The following is a 20,003-nucleotide window of genomic DNA, read 5'->3' as shown; positions in this document are numbered from 1 at the left end:
AGGCAAACAACTTTATTGAATCCATGCATTCGGTATGCTTGTGCGACTCGATTGTAGCATGCTATTTATTGTAGGGAATATTACAAGCAAGGATAGGGATGTCAAAGGGTTTGGGCTTAGATATATTGCACATTGACCTTTAATTTTGAGTCATGATGGATCGATTGATATTTGTGTGCCACAAAAAGATGCAACAAGGAAATTTGGCACTACATAAGATGTGCATTGCAAAGATGTGCAAAATTCATGCTTATTGAGGAGCCAATCACATGTGAGTGTCGTGAATATCATCAAGATCCACACCAGTGGAGTGCCAGTCTCGCATGCAATGGGCCTCCGTGATGCTTCCTCGTGAGTCCTTCTCCGACAGAGGGAATGACGCCATGGGAGGCCGCTAGCGGCTGCGATGCTGCTGCGATGCTCCTTCGTCAACGACCTCGACTCTCGCCATTGGATCATAGGTCTGTTTTGATATGTCGCGCCCCTGCTAAGGTATGTCCGCATCGTTGTTTTGTGGCCTCCAAGCCTGGTTTCTGCATGTAAGTCGAAAGCATGCGGAGCCTGAAAGCACGCTTTCAGGTCGTCAGCTCCTATGGCAGGAAGACGGTGAGCACATCTGTGACGTTCTTCTGGAGAAGCCATGCTTCTGTTCGAGATAAGAAAGCTCCGGCACCCCATAGCCAGAGTCGGGGACCGTCTCCCCTCTGCACAGTGTCCATTGCTCTAATTTTTTAGCGAGACGTTTTGCTACTCTGCTGTTTTTCCCTTGGCATTTTGCTATTTTGGTGTGCGCTTATACAACAGATCGCAGGACAGACGTGGCATATCATTTTTTGGTTGAAGATTGGATTGATACTAAGTTTTGATTCTTTCTGCTGTCTCTGATGATTGGATCTATCTCTGTACACTTTTGAAGCAATTTGGTTTGGATTGGCAGTGCTCATGGTTCCGGACAAGAGATCGGCAGATTTTGGGAGATTGCGATGCGACAGGAGCTTCAATTTGGGCCAGTGCCACCATCACACGAATGCCATTTGGGGGCTCACCGAGCAGGACAGAAGTGGTCATTAGCAAGCAAAACTTGCAGCCTGTTCTGCAGGCAAGGGCTCAGGGACAGTTCTGCTGTTGACAGCAGAGAGCAAACTTCCAGTCATTCGTTTGGTTGAGAGAGGAGGGAGGACTACAACAAAGCAACGCCACAATCTTACGGTGTTTTGCTGAATCTGATGGGTTTTGCAGGTTCAGAGTTGGGAAGATTGCCTGCATCAGAGTTGGAGGCTGGGGGATTCAGCAGCAGAATCAGAGATGGATTCTAGACAGTGTCAGAAGCGGGGTGATTAAGAGGTGAGCATCAGCTTACTCAAGAAATGTTATTTTTGTCTGGTTTTCTGCATTAGATTGCAAACGTACTTAAAAGTGCACAGCATGGCAGAGATAGCATCAAATCCAATTCCATCCAATACACGTCAGAACAATACATTTGTGGGCGTTGAATACAGACCATATCAAGACAATACATTTGCCTCAGGCCATACGCTGGGACCACTACTGACAAGACATGAATGTAGAGACTCTCCTGATTGGCAAAACAGGTCTGCGAAGGGTGGATTAGATCATATACAAAACCTTCCTAGCAAAAGAGTCTCCCAAAAGGGTGGAATAAAACATCTGGCTACATAAAAGCTATCCCGATAGGCAAAAATAGTCCCTGAAGGGTGGGCTGATGTGCGTACAAACCATGGGTGGACTGAAGTATGGAAAAAACCATTGTTGTGAATAGTGGGGTGAGGGTTCCAAAATATAGCTATCAGGGTTGACTGCACTTACATGGCATGTGTTCGTTTAACTCATCTCTTTTCCCGCATGGCATGCAGTTGTATTGCCCTCCTCGATCGAGATGCCTCACTGGGAACATGCAGGGCTGGTAAACAGCCATCCTCTATTGATAGCCCTTCCCAAAGGAGTCAAGGACAGCTCTCATGTGCAGCTCGGCCTCCACAAGCCATGCCTCCCATTGCTTTCTCTCTTCCTGTGTCTTCTTTTCCTCCCCTCGTCGCCTCTTCTTGGCTTCAAGGGCTGCCATCTTAGCCTCCTTGATTTGTAGCCTCTCATTATGTCTTTCCTCATTTTGGCATTCCAACTCCAGCTTTGCATTTTTGGCCCTCATGGACTCTATGTAGTACTGATAGGATGTGAGGATAAGTGAGTGAGAATAGTCAACAAATGCCTACTCATTGACCTTGTTGATGATAACATCCTCTCAGCACACTTAGAAGCTTGAGCGAATCGGAGTAGATTCTGGTGTTGGATTGTGGCATGTGCTTGGGTCAAATGGAGGCTGGGTTGGTTCGCTGTCCACGGCCATACTTGACAATAGTTCAGCCCCATGTCCTTCAAACTCCTCATGCATGGGGGTATTGGGCAGTTGGCTGCAATCAAGGGGGTCTTGGATTGTTGACCTATCATCCCCATTAGGTGGCTCCACATCTATAACCACCTCATGAATGTCCATGTTTCGAATATGTAGTACCTTGGCGATGGATACCCAGCAGTATTCACAAAACATAATATGGTTAGCCACTCCCTACTATCAAGAGTCATGCCATACACATTCTTGGATCCTTTCCTTGCTAATACTCCTTACAGCCGTGCACACCCATCTCATCGACATTCCAAATATTGTCAAGGGGGTAGTGATTGGCATAGTATGTGGTTGCCAAGTTATCATATAATGTTCTTACCACTTTAGGACGCAAAGCAATTGCGCGAGACCTATCAAGGCTCTCACACACATTGATTGTGAGTTCTTGGTGCCGTTTGCGAAATCCATCCCCACGAATTTTATCAAGAATACCATTATTGAATGGGCTGCTGCAAGATTGGCATATCTCAACAGCCTTCAACCTTAGTGTATTCAAGGATATTCCATGACCAGTATCTTGCATGTGGAATGACCATTCGACAAGGGGCTTCTCCTTTTTGGCATACAAAATAGTTGCTGGACCCTTTCTCTTTTTCTTCATCCGGCCCCATTGATCCACTTCCCCACTGATGTTGTGCACATTCCAAATTGCCTACTGTACTCCCTCAGCGACCTCCCATTCTCATGGGCTGTAATTGCCTTGAAGATATCAACTTGGGTCCATGTTGGTTTCCTCCTTTTCTTGCGGGCAGTCTTTGATGGGGACTTGGGAGAGGGTGGAAGAGGCAATGGGGGGCATCATTCTCCTGGTTGCTATGTGATGGAGTGGATGGGCTACTTTTGTCAGAGTGCAGCGGTGCGGAAGCCTAGGACTGAGAGAGGGAGAACGTAGAGAGAGGAGAGAGAAAGAGACAGTGGAAGATGAAGATCTGCTGTATAAAGTGTGCTGATACAAAGATATGCAGATATATACACGGGCGCAGTGCTCTGGACTGCGTGTCTCCACCTCGACGATGCAACCTGTTGTTCACCTCGAAGTCTGCTGCAGTCTGCACTGTCTCCTGTCTGAAATCTGCGAACAGAGACAGAATCTGCGCGTGTCACCGGTCTGTAATCTGCGAGCAGAGAAGTGTAGGAGACTGCTGGAGATGTCGGATATTTATAGCCAGAAATCTGGGAAAAGAGGGCGCCAGGAAACTGCCTGTCGGCCGCATTAAAATGCAGCCGACTGCCTGCACAGGTCGGATTGCCACGTGGCAGTTCGACTGCCTGTCCGACTGCACTGGCCTGACCTGCCTGGCTGTGATCTCTAACACCCCCTCTCAGAGCCGGGGCAGGGTAGAAGCCTGAGGGAGCTGGAATGTCTCCGAAGGAGAGCCTAGGGAAGTGCCTTCGTAAACAAATCCGCAAGATTGTCCTCCGTCTTGCAGTACTCCACAGTGATGGTCTCATCCAGAAGCTTTTCTCTGATTAAGTGGTACTGGATCTCTATGTGCTTCGTCCGGGCATGAAAAACAGGGTTCCGTGCCAAGGCAATGCAACTCTCATTGTCACATTGCAGCAAAGTAGGACGAGTCTGGGGGCACCCAAGCTTCTCCAATAATCTCCGAAGCCACAAAGCCTCACATGTGGTGGAAGACGCGGCTCGATACTCCGCCTCAGTAGACGAAAGGGCTACCGTGGGCTGCTTCTTGCTACTCCATGAGATAACACCTGCACCCAAGGTAAAACAGTAACCTGTAGTAGACCGCTTGTGGTCCACATCACCGGCCCAATCCGAGTCGCTCCAACCTGCAAGTACAAGATCTGAACCATCCGTCTCTGCGGGGTAATGAATCCCTAAATCAGACGTCCCTCTCAAATACCGAAGTATCCTCTGAGCAGCCTGCCAATGCACCGTCTTAGGTTCACTCATGAACCTTGCCAAGAGCCCAACAGCAAAACAAAAATCAACCCTAGTGTTGAGAAGCCAAATCAAGGATCCAATCAACTGACGATAGCGGGAAGCATCCGCCATAGGAGAAGCTTAATGGGAAGTGGCCTTCCAGTTCGGATCCATAGGAGTAGAAAGGGCCCGACAATCCTCCATCTCAAAAGACACCAAGAGCTCTTGTACATATCTCTGTTGAGAGATGAAGATCCCCCTCTGAGACTGATAAATCTCATGGCCCAAAAAGAAACGGAGTAGACTCAAGTCCGTCATCTCGAACGTCCGATGTAAAGCTGACTTCGTCTCTTGGACCTGCTATGCATCATCACCTGTGACAATCAAATCATCAACATATAAGACAAAAACCATCCTCGGAAGTGTGAACATAAAGCTGCGGATCGGCCTTGGAACGCCGATATCCCAACTGAGACTGGAGGAACGAATCAATCTTCTCGTTCCATGCACGCGGAGCCTGCTTGAGGCCATACAAGGCCTTCTTCAACCTGTAGACTTTCCCATCGGAAGATCCAAAGCCAGCAGGCTGCTCAACATAGATCTCCTCCTTCAAATCACCATTGAGGAAGGCCGACTTCACATCCAACTGGTAAACAGGCCATCTCCTATGGCCAGCCAAGGCAAGAACAGCTCTAATGGTCGCCATACGAGCTGTGGGGGCAAAAGTATCATGACAGTCAATCCCTGGGCGATGTGCAAAACCTTTAGCAACAAGGCGAGCCTTGTGGTTATCCAAAGAACCATCGCTAAGGTATTTGGTCTTGAAGACCCACTTGACGCCAATCACCTTTTTATTCGGGGGGCGGGGCACAAGTGACCAAGTACCATTCCTCTCAATAGCCTCCAACTCGGCTTCCATAGCTTTCTTCCATGGTGCGGACTGTAAAGCCTCCTTCACGGAGTTGGGCTCTCGATCCTGCATAACACGGGTCATCAAACAATAGTTAGAGCATACAAGCTTCGTTGAATGTGCCTGGTGCCGCCGTGACCGCCGCGGATCATCCTGTGGTCCCCACTCCTCAGGAACCCCCTCGATCCCTGAATCACGGAGTGTGTCACGGGCCCAGCGAGGAGGAGGCCGAACCTCCCCTCGTCTCTCTCCATCAGCAGAAGACTCTGGAATATCCACCGGTGGTAACTCCACAGGGGTGTCCGGTGGAACAGTAGACTTTGTGTCAGAAACAGAATCATAATCAAAAGGCACGGGCTCCAGTGGAACTGTAGAAGGAGCCCAACTTTCCCCTGGATCTCCAAGAACGGGATGCTCCTTACCCGTGGATATAGCCGGAACCTCCACAAACCGCACATTGCGGCTAGTGTACACATCCTGCTTGACGGGATCATACAATCGATAGCCCTGGGACTGGGAATTGTAGCCAACAAATACCTGTCTTCGAGAAGTTGCTTCAAATTTATCACGGTGAGCCTTGGGAATGTGAACATAGGCATCACATCCAAAGACCCTAAAGTAAGAAACATCTGGCTTCGTCCCAAAGTAAGCCTGAAACGGGGTCATCCCTTCCACGGCCGAAGTAGAGGATCGATTAAGGATGTGGACTGCAGTAGCCACAGCCTCGGCCCACAGAACCTGAGGGGTCTGTCGGTGCTCCATCATGGTGCGCGCCATCTCGATCACACTGCGGTTCTTCCGTTCAAGAATGCCATTTTCTTGAGGAGTGTTGGTATTGGCAAACTCCTGGTGAATTCCTTTATCTGCACAAAACCGAGCAAACTCATTAGAAACAAATTCACCGCCCTTGTCGGAGCGCAAGGTCTTCAACTTCCGGCCCGATCGGTTCTCCTCAAAGAGAAGCCAATCCTTGAAGTGTGAGAAAGCTTTTGACTTTAATGCCAAAAAATAGACCCATGTCATTCTGCTGTAGTAATCTACGATCAGCATGAATTACGAGCTCCCACGCAAGGACTCATTCCTCATAGGGCCACATAGATCCGTAGATACAAGCTCCATCGGTGAAGTAGACCGCCGCGAAGCTGTGTGGGGAATGGCATCCCTATGCTGCTTCCCCCGAATGCAGGAGACACATGGCTGCTGGCTCACCACTATATCCGGCAACCCTCAAACAAGCTGTCCACGTGACGCCCTCCGAAGATAATCATAGTTGAGGTGACCAAACCGAGCATGCCATAACTCTGACTGTGACTGAGAGGTAAGAAGAAGAGTAGAGAGGGCGGTGGAAGACTTCAATTTATAAATGCCGTTCTCCTCATATCCGGATGATAGAACCTTTCTCGATCCATGATCAAGGACTTGTTAGCAGAGTATTTGTTAGCTCATGTGTGAGTCTGAGCTTGATCTGGGCTGGGCATTTTTTATTAGGTATTTTAGGTATTTTTCTGGTGTGGCATTTTATGCCAGTGGAGCATTTTTATGCACCAGTCGGCCAGCATTAATGCTGTCCGACCAGCATTATTGCTCCCCACTTTTTCAGCCTATTTATACTCAGTGGCTCCTCCTCAGTCAGTCACTTCATCTTCACCATCTGCAGACTCTGTGGAGAGAGGAGCCAGTGCCAGTGCCCACGCAGCCAGTGACTCACTGTTGTATGCGACTGTCTCGTGTTCAGATATATGGATTCCATTTCCCGTGCATACATCTGAGTTCTCATCTGTATCGTGTTCTTTCTTTTCTCTTTTTGTCTTGTGTTTCAGCAGTTTATTTCAGCACATGTTTATGCTTCCACCGCTGCTCCACTTCTGACAGGACTTGCACCGTAGTACTGTCAAACTCCACCAAAAGGCCAAGGGAGCAAATCTTATGAACTGACAGGAGATGGTACCCTAAGCTTGGTACATGCAAAACCTCTGAGGTATGGGTACCACCTCCTCCATCTGGAATAAGCTGCATCTTACCCCGACCTGCAATAGATACTGAAGAGCTATCTCCAATGAGAATCTGCCCACGCGAGGGTCGCAACTGGGCAACACCATCTGATGAAGGAGTCATGTGCCGGGAGGCACCACTATCAACGATCCACTCTCGAGCCTGGGGAGCCGTCATCGCAGCATCAGAAGCATTCGGTGAAGCGTCCTCAATAACAGCTAGATGAAGAAATGCAGCTGATGAGGTTGCATCCACCGCTCCAAAATCCTTGGTGTCCTTGTTGGTGTCCTTCTTGTCTTTGTCAGGGCAATCCTTCTTCCAATGGCCAGTCTTTCCACAAATATGGCATGTGGAGTCTTTGTCCTTGTCCTTGTCCTTGTCCTTGTCCTTCTTGGACTTGTTATCCCCCTTCTTCTTCTTTTGGTCCTTCCCCTTCTTCTGAGAGGCTTGACCTGTCAGCGCCTCCGACTTGGAAGCATTTTGTCCCTTTAACTGTTCCTCTTGGTCCAAGACCATAGGAACCAACTCTTCCCACCGAAGAGTAGACTCTCGCCCCGAAGCAATAAGGGCAGAGTAAAATGTACCGAATCGTGGCGGCAACTGGGACAAAAGTGTGATCGCCATGTCTTCGGAGGAAATCGGCTTCCCTGCATTCTGAACCTGCATCTGAAGCTGCCTTAGCTTGTTAATGTGCTCCCGCAACGAAGAAGACTTGTTTACGGACAAGGTCCGCATTTGTACCTCCAAAGAAACCCGCTTCATAAGGGTCATCCGATTGTACATCTGATCAAGCTCCAGCCATATCTCCCGAGCCACCGTCAAGTGCTCGATGTGAGCGATCACGGCTGTAGTACATGATAGAAAGAGAAAGGAACGAATCCTGGCATTCAATTTGTCCCAATGAGACTGAGCCTTGGCCAACTCCGCACGAGCATCGGAAGAGAGTGTGGACTCATCTCTTACCGAGGGCCGGTCGATCTCTTCCTGTACCAGCTCCGCCAAATCATAGGACTCAAGGATGGCCAACATCATGACGCGCCAAATGCGGTAGTTGTCGCCATCGAGCTTTTGATCTGCGGGAAGAGCTGGTAAGACAGGCACCTTCCGGTCCATAATCGACTGGAACTCCAAGTCAATCTCTGTAGACATCTTCACCTGTAATGCCTTCACAAACACAAAAGCAGCCCCCTCTGACTGTGAAAACTCAGCCTGCTAAGGCTCTTCCGCGTCCTGAAACTTCTTCACCCGCCGGAGGCGATGAAAAAGCAAAACCTGCACTTGTAGGCTGAAAACTCAAACTTCCTCCGCGTCAAACAGCAGTAAACAGCAGCAAATCCACCACCTGGACTCCTTTCTTGTGCGCCCACACTTGCTTCAGCCTTGTTCCAAGGCGCAGCCCTCCTATCTGCCCTCAAACACAAAAAACGCAAATTTGTGTCGTGATAGAAACTCCTCTTCAGGTTGATTCTGCGCTCAGTCAGCCCTCTAACACTGCTCTGATACCATGTCAGAGTGCAGCGGTGCGGAAGCGTAGGACTGAGAGAGAGAGAACGCAGAGAGAGGAGAGAGAAAGAGACAGTGGAAGATGAAGATCTGCTGTATAAAGTGTGCTGAATACAAAGATATGCAGATATATACACGGGCGCAGTGCGGTGGACTGCGTGTCTCCACCTCGACGATGCAACCTGCTGTTCACCTCGAAGTCTGCTGCAGTCTGCATTGTCTCCTGTTTGAAATCTGCGAACAGAGACGGAATCTGCGCATGTCACCGGTCTGTAATCTGCGAGCAGAGAAGTGTAGGAGACTGCTGGAGATGTCGGCTATTTATAGCCAGAAATCTGGGAAAAGAGAGCACCAGAAAACTGCCTGTCGGCTTCATTAAATGCAGCCGACTGCCTGCACAGGTCGGACTGCCACGTGGCAGTCCGACTGCCTGTCCGACTGCACTGGCCTGACCTGCCTGGCTGTGATCTCTAACAACTTTTAGTATTAGTAGGTTTAGGAGGAAGTGTCCTTTTGTTATGTTAACTCATTGGCTTGGTTGGAGCTGCAGGTATGTGGGTTCCTTATTTGCAAGCAGCCTTGTTGGGTCGCCTGTGTCAAAGTGAAGCAGCGTAGAACCAAATGACCAAGACAGAGTGAAGAGAGAGAGAAGAGAGAGAGAGAGGTAGTGAAACGTAGAAAAAGTGAAGAATGTTGTATAAGGATGCAAAAATATACATGGTTGCAAAGAGAATGTCTGTGTATGTCTCCACCTCGAAGATCTTAGTCTTCATCAGTCTCAAGGGCAATCTCCACGGTATGTGACCTGAAAACTGGGAGCACAACTAAGAAAGAGTACAAAAACAAGGGCCAATAAATAGGCCAACTGAAAATGCCAAAAAATACCAGGTCTGCTCCATTAAATGCAACTTACTATTCAACAAACTAGCCAACTAGTTGTCTGACCTGAAGATTGCTATCGCTTGTCACGTTAGCTACCACGTGGCACTCCTGTTGCATTTGTTGCTTGTTGTACCTGTTGCTCCTGCCTGTCCAAGGAATGTATAGCTCTAACACCCCCTATTAGATCCTGGACAAGGCTAAGGGATGAGTGTTGTCGAAGTAAAGCTTGGGGAAGTGCCTTGGTAAACAAGTTTGTAAGATTGTCCTTTGTCTTGCAATAGACCAGGGAAACAGTCTCATCCAAAATCTTCTCCCGAATGAAATGGTACTGGATCTCAATATGCCTTGTTCAAGCATGAAACATAGGATTCCTAGGTAAGGCAATGCAACTCTTGTTGTCGCATTGCAAAATAGTAGGACCACCCCACGGGCAACCAAGCTCCTCCAAGAGGTGCCGAAGCCACACTGTCTCACATGTAGTAGAAGATGCCGCCCGATACTTCGCCTCAGTTAAAGATAGGGCAACCGTCGGTTGCTTCTCGCTGCTCCATGAAATAGCACCAACACCCAAGGTAAAGCAATAACCTGTCGTGGACCTCGATGATCCACATTGCTAGGAGTCCTTAGTAGGAACCACAAAATCCTTTGAGCCGCCTACTAATACACCATCTTGGATTCACTCGTGAACCCGATCACCACACCTGAAACATAACATAAGTCAATGTGACACAGTGTATGACCACGATAGAAACACAATAATGCAGACATAGACGTCCATTGGAGAGTGTCATCCATTGGAGATAGATCCCAAGTATTGTAACCACTTGTCGGAGATGAGAGAGTGCTAAATAATGAAGGGTGCAGGCTGGTCACCAAAACACAGCAGTTGGAGGCTGAAATCTGGACTGAAAACTGATCACCTGAGGCGGAGAATTGTTAAGCAACAATAGGAGAGGTGTTTGTTGATGTAGGTGGCTGATTGGACAGCAAAAACATAGGTGCTGCAGCAATCGCTCGGTGGAAGATATGGCAACAGCCCTGTCACCTCACACTGGATGTTGAAAACTCAGGTTGATCAGGTGCTATGATGACACAATAGATGGAGACCTCCAAACTGCAAATAGGCACGGTAGAGTGAGAAACCTACACAAAAGGATCAAGACTAGATGGGGATAGCCTATCTATTTATAGATGTGGATGGACCCTCCCAAATTAGGATTTCATTGAAACTCTCTCGAATAGTGTCTCATTTTAGGGTTTTTCATTAAATAAGTATGTTTTAGGGCTGTTTAAGAGGTTAATCAGCACGTAATGCATGCTTTAGCTCAAGAAGTATATCTTTGGGCTTCTTTCGGAGTTTCGTATGGTTGAGTGTAAGCCCATTTCATGTCCCTTGGACCTTGAGTTTAAGATGGTGACTATCAGAGTTTCCCTTCTTGGTTGTGTTTGGTACATGTGTCTTGTTGGAGCTTTGATCTGGCTTATCCATACTAGGCCGGAAATTTCATTTGTGGTGGCATTACTATCTACCTCCTTGCGCATGTTGCACTATTTATAGGGGACTTGACCCTAAGGGTGTCAGAGTGCAGCGATGGGGAAGCGTGGGACCAAGACTGAGAGAGAGAGAACGCAGAGAGAAGAGAGAGAGAGAGACAGTGGAAGATGAAGATCTGCTGTATAAAGTGTGCTGTATACAAAGATATGCAGATATGTACACGGGCGCAATGCGCGGGACTGCGTGTCTCCACCTCGACGATGCAACCTGCTGTTCACCTCGAAGTCCGCTGCAGTCTGCACGATCTCCAACCTGAAATCTGCAAACAGAGATGAAATCTGCACGAGCCTCCAGCCTGAAACATGCGATCAGTGATAGGAGAAGACTGCTGGACATCGGCTATAAATAGCCACAAAATAGGCGCCAAAAATAGGCAGGTCGGCTGCATTAAATGCAGCCGACTGGTGCAGTACCAGGGCGGACCACCACGTGGCAGTCCGACTGGTCAGTCCGACTGGCTGCCAGGGACAGGATCGGATCGCTAACACCCCCTCTCAGAGCCTGGGCAGGGCAGAAGCCTGAGGGATTTGGTATGTCTCCGAAGTAGAGCCTGGGGAAGCGCCTTCGTAAACAAATCTGCAAGATTGTCCTCCGTCTTGCAGTACTCCGCAGCTATGGTCTCATCCAAAAGCTTCTCTCTGACGAAGTGGTACTGGATCTCTATATGCTTCGTCCGGGCATGGAAAACAGGATTCCGTGCCAAGGCAATGCAACTCTCATTGTCACATTGCAGCAAAGTAGGACGAGTCTGGGGGCAGCCAAGCTCCTCCAACAATCTCCGAAGCCACACAGTCTCACATGCGGTGGAAGACGCAGGCCAATACTCCGCCTCAGTAGACAAAAGGGCTACCGTGGGCTGCTTCTTGCTACTCCATGAGATAACACCTGCACCCAAGGTAAAACAGTAACCTGTTGTAGACCGCCTGTGGTCCACATCACCAGCCCAATCCGAGTCGCTCCAACCTGCAAGTACAAGATCTGAACCACCTGTGCCTGCTGGATAATGAATCCCTAAATCAGATGTCCCCCTCAAATACCGAAGTATCCTTTGGGCAGCCTGCCAATGCACCGTCTGAGGTTCACTCATGAACCCCGCCAAGAGACCAACAGCAAAACAAAGATCAACACGAGTGTTGAGAAGCCAAATCAATGATCCAATCAACTGACGATAGCGGAAAGCATCTGCCATGGGAGAAGCTGAATGTGAAGTGGCCTTCCAGTTCGGATCCATAGGAGTAGAAATGGTCCGACAATCCTCCATCGCAAAAGAAACCAAGAGCTCCTGTACAAGGTTTTTTCTGGTGTGGCATTTTATGCCAGTGGAGCATTTTTATGCACCAGTCGGCCAGCATTAATGCTGTCCGACCAGCATTATTGCTCCCCACTTTTTCAGCCTATTTATACTCAGTGGCTCCTCCTCAGTCAGTCACTTCATCTTCACCATCTGCAGACTCTGTGGAGAGAGGAGCCAGAACCAGTGCCAGTGCCAGTGCCAGTGCCCACGCAGCCAGTGACTCACTGTTGTATGCGACTGTCTCGTGTTCAGATATATGGATTCCATTTCCCGTGCATACATTTGAGTTCTCATCTGTATCGTGTTCTTTTCTTTTCTCTTTTTGTCTTGTGTTTCAGCAGTTTATTTCAGCACATGTTTATGCTTCCACCGCTGCTCCACTTCTGACAGAGGTATAGTGTGTATGTCCCTCAAGTATGTTTGATGACCTAACATGGGAGGACATGATGGTTGTTGTATCAAGAAGCCTCAGTGTGAAGTGTTCTTTTTCTAACCAACTCATGCTAATATATGGAGGTGCCTAAAGAGATGGACACACTCACTTGGGGTACTTGTGAGCACATCATAATATGATGTAAATGTATGAAATTTGCAATTTCAGTTCACATGACTAGTCATAAAGTGATTTCATAAAGCTCAAGCAAGCATGATTATTAAGGCTAATACTTGCCCCTCATTACACCGTACTTGTTAAGGAGTCCACACTTAAAAAGTCCACAATTACTAGAATGCAAATGAGTATCATATCTGAGCATGTATTATTATAAGTCTGTCATCACTTGCTTTGGTGGAATCTGCATATTTAACCTTGAAGTGTCATGCTCTTTTTGCAGAGACCTTCATTTGAGGAGATGTGGATGCTTTCGGGAAGGAAATGAAGGTGTGAGTTTTTTTGATCCAGTAAAGTAGGTTTCAATTTCTATTTGGAAACCATGTTGATGTTCTGTGATCCAAAATGAGAATCTGTAAAAGTATTATTCTGCTCTAGGTGTCTTGTATGCATTTTATGAAGGGATGCAATCCCATGTTGCTAATGTTGTTGGCCTCCGAGGTCATGGATGATCTTTCTGTTTGAGAAAGTGAAGATTTGGAGGGACTCGATTCTTAATACTATCTATAGGCAGTTAATTCTTTACTGTTGATGTTGTTATGTACATGGGTGAAACAAAACTGTCATGGTTTATGATGCAGCAGTGTTATGGTTATAGACACCTGAAGCATGTACTGCACAATGATAACTTTTGAATGGCTTACTGTGCTTCTCAAGTGATTTTCTATGTTAAATGGTCATTTTCCTTGAAGCAATCTGTTTTTGCAGCTCACCTACATTGAGCCACATTTAGACATTTAGGCTGTTACACAGAAGATAGAACCCAGTCCCATTGCTTGAAAACTTCATGGCTGCTACCTCACCTGCTTTCTGATCTGCCCCTGCAAGAACTCCTAGTGCCATTACACTGAACATTACCTTTCAAAATTCATCTTGTGTACTTTAAGCTTAGCTTTTTCCCTTGCATTATGATTCCCGATAAGATGATGAAGTACTAATATTATGAAGATCAGTGCTTTGTTTTAAATGTTTTCCTGCCACCCGTATCATCAGGAAACTGCAGCTATTCTAAGTCCGCAAATCTTGTGCAGAAGATATTCAACCTGCTAATAGTGACATGATTGAGCTTTTTTCTGTGCATCCTGTGAATCATAGCGGTGTTTGTGATTTCTATTATGAAAAATGTTCACACTGAAGCTGTGGAGGTCTATGCATTGTTTTGTGTCTAGACTGTAGGGATAAGAGGTCATGAAGTTTCTAAGAAACAAGGAATGCTGTTTTTAACATCGATTATTTTCTCATAGGTGATAATGAAACACAGCACCATGTGCTAGCAACAGATTCGTTGCAGTTTGCTTCTGAAAGGGAGGAGGCAAAAGCAATTATGATACAGTTTCTGAAGACCTTCGGTTTAAGCTCCACACTTTCAGTGCGGATAACAAAGAAGGCAGTTCAATTTATGGCTCATCTTGTTACATTACTTCACACTCGATATCGCCTCCGTTATTTGACAGGTGTTCTGATTGATGCATGAAACTAGTTAAGATGACTATGTTCTGCATAAGGATACTAGGATGTCAGATCTGCCTTCTCCTGCTTGTGAAGGACTAAAAATTTAGCAGTTCACATGCAGGGCGGGAGTTGACAACAGCTGAAATTAGGAACACTCTGCTCCCTTATCTCGAGGCCCTGTCAGCAGAGCATGGGAAGGGACTTGTTGATGTTCTTGTCTATTTCCCAAACCCCCCACCCCCTAAAGAGTACTACAGAAAGGGTGTGGTTCCAAATGCAAAAGCTTGGATCCCAAAGAGCGTTCAGAAACAGGGACTGACAGTGAATGGAAATTTTCGGCCATCTGTATCATATGCACTTTCTCTTGGATTGTCACTAGAACAAGTTCAGGCTATAACCAATAGATTCCCATGTCTGTTATTTTATAGCCCGGAAAGAAGTATAATACCTGTAGTTGACTACCTCCTTGCATTGGGGATTCCAAAGCTTGGCATACAGAAGATCTTTTTGAAGAGACCACAGATCTTTGGCTGTAGTCTGGATGAGAACTTGAAGCCCACTATGGCCTATTTGGAAAGTGTAGGAGTAGAAAAGAGCCAGTGGCCACGCATCTTGGTAAACTTCCCTGCACTATTAACATACGGCAAAGAAAACTTACAGGAAACAGTAGCATTTTTAAGTGGTGTTGGACTTTCTGCAGTCAATGTTGGCTGGATTATCACAAGGTTTCCTCAGGTTGTTAGCTACAGTGTGGAGGGTAAATTGAGTTCAACTGTTGAGTTCTTCAAAAACATTGGCTTGACAGATATAAGCTCCCTTGTCAGGAGGTCACCTCAGGTCTTGGGTTACAGTGTTGAAGGGAATATAAAGCCAACAGTACGGTTTCTTATTGAGCTTGGATTTGATCAGAAGGATGTTATCACAATGATAAGCAGATTTCCACCAGTTCTTGGCCTTGCCATTGACAACAACATCAAACGAAAATGGGATTACTTTTCTCTGACTGGGTGGCCCAAGAGATACATTGTGGCTTTTCCACAATACTTTGGCTACAGCCTAGAAGGAAGGATAAAACCGCGGTTCAAAGTTGTTCTTAAGTACGGTTTGTGTTGGACTCCATCCCGGATACTCAGTTTGTCAGATAGAGAGTTCCAAAAGTTGTTAGAAAGGGAGTTGGAGCAAAATAGAGAGGCTTTCATCACAAGACCAGGGAGCCATGCTACTAGTAGTGCAAGGACGCTTTGTGAAAATGGCTAGTTGTTTCAAGGGCTAATGTTTCTCTGTTAATATCACTAACAGAAGAGTATGAGACACTCTGGTAGCATTCAGTTTCATGTCTTCCAGCATAACAGAACGGAACAGTAACAGTAGATTTTTGATCTTATGTCTGGTAATATTGCCAACAGAACAGTTTTAAGGGCTGATGTTTATTTGGTAATATTGCTAACAGAACAGTGTGGGCACTCTGCTAGCATGATAGAACAGAATGGTATGATGGCCAAGGATTCAGTCCGATGGCTAGTTGTTTTCAGGGCTGATGTTTGTTTGGTGATATGGCTAATACAATGTCATTCAGTTCCCCTGCTATGCTCGTTATCTTCTTTGAGCCTCAAAAAAGGACCACACTAGGCTAACCAAGTCAAAAGGGATTTATATAGTCATCAATGCAATAAATTAGTGATGGGAACTGTTGTGATGTTTCTCTATTGATCTTCAAGATGTGGCCTACACCATATGCAGTTATTATCAGCATTGGAGATGCCTCTTTAATGGCGCCTTATGCGTGCAATAATATCTGCTCTGTGAGAGCTAAATCCTTCTCACACCCTCAGCCATGGCATGGTAGTTTATGAGAGTCAATGGACATCAATGCCTGTTGGGGGGACCCTTGATGCAGTGTTGGTTGTCATCCAAGTTAATGGGTCCAGCCATAACAAATCTTCTTTGGTCATGAGATTCATTCTCCAACAACCTGTTTCAGATGAATTTGTTTGTTGTTATTAACCGCTCTTACTTTGGCACGTGCTCTCAAGATGCATCTAAACTAGTTGCATAGACAATGTACTGCATCTGTACCTTGAAAAATATGTTAACCAATCTAACCTTGTCTTGCTATCACATTTGAATATGCGAGCAAATGTTTTTGTAGGTTCTTACACCTCACCTAATCATGTCCCGCACCCTCACTTTCTAGCTCCCTTGCAACTAGAGCCTGTAACATCCCAATTAACTTGTGCATTTATTGTTGAAATTTTTAGACTTTTTGTTGTTTAGATGTGGTTGATGCTAAAACATTTTACATTACAAAGCATTTTTTGTCCAGCAACCCCTCACACCCTTCCCCCCCGCCCCCCGCCCCCCCCCCCCCCCCGGACTAATATATAAAGAGGGACAAGATTACGTAGAGACAACCACGAATAGGAGAGAATGCCCTAGTTCTAACTGTGAGAGAGAGGAGTTGTGACCACTAGCTTTTCTATGATGATACTCTTGTTCGACTCTCTACACTTTGCTTTCCTATGCCAAGTTCAACAATCCTTATTAACCCTTTTTTGTCACCTTCTCCTAGCAAAGCTCTCTATTACCCACTCTACTTCAAGAGCCATGGTATGTTATGATGACCTTGAAGAGGAGTGCACTTGTAGTAGAGTAAGTCCTAGCCACAAGGGAGTGGAGCAAGTGGTTTGATGGAGCAAGTGGTTGCAATGACAATCACAAACCCTCTTCCACCAATTTTGGTTTATCGGGTGAATTTAGATAATTTATATTTTTGCCATGAGATTTAATCTACTATAATTCAATCAAGATATCTTACTAGCCAAGTCCTTATCTTTTTAAGAAGAACATAGCATACTTTTTACATGGTTAAGAAATGGAACTATTGATTCAATATGATGCAATAATTGTTTGGAAAGGACTATTTGCAACAAGTAATGCTTTTAAGTGAATGTTCGTTGCTTTATTGTGATTTATAAAGAAGGCATTGATGGATTTTGAGTTTGTATAGAGTGTATAGGGAGCGGGTATGGCTATTCCCAAGCACATCATTAATTTCTATTGCTAGGAATTGGTTCCCTCATGGTTGCTAGGACTAGGCTCGTAGATGATAGGTCTCTCTCTAAGGTGCGATTAGTCACTTGAGACCATGATGACTAGCAAAACTCTAGAGATACTTTCACGGTTCCAAGATGGGATTAGTGACTTGCAATTCTAAATGCTAGAAGGTCCCTATACTAGTTAGGGGATATGGTGAAGGCTTGGTATTGACAATTCTAGTATAGAGCGGTTTTCCTTGATCTTCCAAGGTAACAATTGGTATAGATAGTTCTAATCAAGAGCAATTTGCTCCGTATCCAAAGTGAGTTTTTTGGCTTGGTACAAGAGACAAGTTTTTGTCCACAGCTAGTTTTGTGTTCGATTGAGAATAGGATACACTTATAGGACGATGGCCATTATATTTTTGTTTTTTGGAATTAAAATATTGTTTTGAAAGGATTTTTTTCACTTGATTTTATGTATGTCATCAAAAGCTTGTAACAAACCTATGCTAAAGGATTAATTAAGGAATCTAATTTTGAATGTCCAAACTAAGTGTGCAAGGATCCTAATTAATTAGGAACACCAAAGATGTTTTGGGTGTTTGCTTGGGAAGTGGGGGGAGACTTCTTTGACAGGAGTTGTTTATGGTTGGGTGGACTCAATTAGTCGTGTGGCTTCTAACTATGTTTAGAGCTAAATACTGACTTTCATAGGGTTAAGGTCTTAGAATTCGGTATAGCACTATTTTAGCGGGCTGGTATAAGGCTATGCCTTATAAGTAGAGAGATCAATGTTCTATTGTCCCTTGTTTTTTTTACTCTCATTGATCCAAGTGTGGTGCTTGTTTGCTTTAAGTTTTGATCGATCACACAAGCAACTTTGTTAACTCAATGCTTGAATGTTGTTAATGACTATAGCTGAGTCATTAGGAAGATCCTTGTGGGTCAAACCTGACACTCCCTTGTGAGATAGATCCAAAAGCTATCTAACCATCTAAGCCATGCATTTCATGGGATCCGGGAGGTGACGCTTATGACAAGTGATTGGATAACTACCCATTGTTCCTCCCTAGGTTTCTTAGGCATGTATGTTTCAAATTGAGAAAGCATATTCACAATTAATGGTATTTAATGCAATGTATCAAACGACTTATAGATGTGGAATTTCAAGAGAGTGTGATGTCCATTCTTGAGAATCTCTCGAATCCTTATTACACTTAGATTTAACGATGTGATTTACAAGGAATGCCTTGGAGAATCTCTCCCAACAAGGAAGGAAAAATCTAGAGTTGGAATAAGGTGCAGGAATTGAACTTCATGTACGATTGTGCACTCTTAGTAGTTTAAGACCCAAAATGTATGGAATGATTATCAAACAACGATGACTCTTAGGAGAACATATCAAAAGGAGAGGAATCAGATGAAAAATCTTAGAATGAGGCCTCAAAAAATGTATTGGAGACGATTATGACACCAATGGATGGACTATAGAGCAAATTTTAGTTGATCCTACTCCAAAAAGTGCAATTGGATTGCTAGTCCACAATGGAGTAATTGATCTTCTCTACCTTGGGGTCAAGTTCATTTTAAAAAGAAACCATATTACACATTCTCTCATTAAAAAAGGCTTCAATTTCAATATCATTCCTTATAATATATGGATAGAAATGGAGCACATTACAAATGCTCGTATCGGTAAAGGCTTCAATTTTAACATTCTTTCTTATGATGTATGGGCAAAGATCGGTTAGTCAAAACTTTTGCTTGTTAATATTACAATCAATCCATATGGGGAAGCACCTTACTCTCTCTTAGGAAAATGCAAGATACTTATGTTGGTTGAGACAGAAAGCATTCCTCTCATACTCTACTACTACCAAATCAAGAGGATGTCAAGAAAGAGATTGTGCTTGGACAAACATTCAAGTAGACAACTAAGTGCAATAGTGACTTTGATATATAAAAGACACACTTAACTTTCTAGAGGTCAAGATTATCACTGATTTTAGTAAAGGAATGTTGGCTTATCCTTAGAAAGGAAGCAAAACATCATGATCGAGGAAAACCACTAAAGAGGGGGGTAAACAAGTGTTCTTAGAGCTAGTTAAAACATAGAAGAAGAAGAAAAAGTGACTAAGCCAAACTATCCCTAACAAAAATAAAATGAGTAGCCCTATGTTGGGGTAAAGGCCAATGTGGCCGAGACCGCCTATCTTACTCACTAAACCTAAGTGTACATGTACACATTCTTCATTTTGTAAGTGATAAGGCAATAAGGTGCTACTCACAACAACAAAGCTATTGGAGGCATCACAAACATAGTATCTTCTCTCTCTCTCTCTCTCTCTGTGTAATCTCCATTCTCTCACCGCTCTAGCAATTGATATTACAGCATGTGGGAGCTTCCAGCTAGTATTATCCAACAGAAATGTTTATAATCTCCATTTTGGATAAGATGTG

General features: G+C 45.2%; 1 protein-coding gene across 3 annotated transcripts; it reads left to right on the top strand.

The window, feature by feature from the left end:
- Positions 1-241: 241 nt before the first annotated feature.
- LOC148010305 (transcription termination factor MTERF5, chloroplastic-like) lies at positions 242-16,722 on the top strand. Of its 3 annotated transcripts, none has more exons than XM_087671457.1 (6): positions 242-461; positions 938-1,099; positions 1,240-1,344; positions 13,277-13,323; positions 14,298-14,507; positions 14,627-16,722. In XM_087671457.1, the coding sequence occupies exons 1-6, from the start codon at positions 376-378 to the stop codon at positions 15,760-15,762; spliced, it is 1,746 nt and encodes a 581-aa protein (XP_087527583.1). In that variant the 5' UTR covers positions 242-375; the 3' UTR covers positions 15,763-16,722. The 3 variants fall into 3 exon arrangements, with proteins under 3 accessions (XP_087527583.1, XP_087527585.1, XP_087527584.1); XM_087671459.1 differs by having other exon boundaries at positions 305-492; XM_087671458.1 differs by having other exon boundaries at positions 305-492; positions 580-1,099; positions 14,627-16,721.
- Positions 16,723-20,003: the final 3,281 nt, after the last annotated feature.

The sequence above is a fragment of the Lygodium microphyllum genome, chromosome 29, assembly GCF_053477565.2.
Source record: "Lygodium microphyllum isolate KBCC chromosome 29, Lygodium_microphyllum_v1.1.10, whole genome shotgun sequence".
Taxonomy (NCBI): Eukaryota; Viridiplantae; Streptophyta; class Polypodiopsida; order Schizaeales; family Lygodiaceae; genus Lygodium; species Lygodium microphyllum.
Note: the sequence above shows the minus strand (reverse complement) of the source record. Positions and strands in the feature narration are given on the sequence as shown.

Excerpts from the sequence above, each read along its gene's own strand:
- LOC148010305 (XM_087671457.1), top strand. The coding sequence starts at position 376 with ATGACGCCATGGGAGGCCGCTAGCGGCTGCGATGCTGCTGCGATGCTC. Across the intron at positions 462-937 it reads CTCTCGCCATTGGATCATAG|TGCTCATGGTTCCGGACAAG; the intron begins GTCTGTTTTGAT and ends TTGGATTGGCAG. Across the intron at positions 13,324-14,297 it reads CTTTCGGGAAGGAAATGAAG|GTGATAATGAAACACAGCAC; the intron begins GTGTGAGTTTTT and ends ATTTTCTCATAG.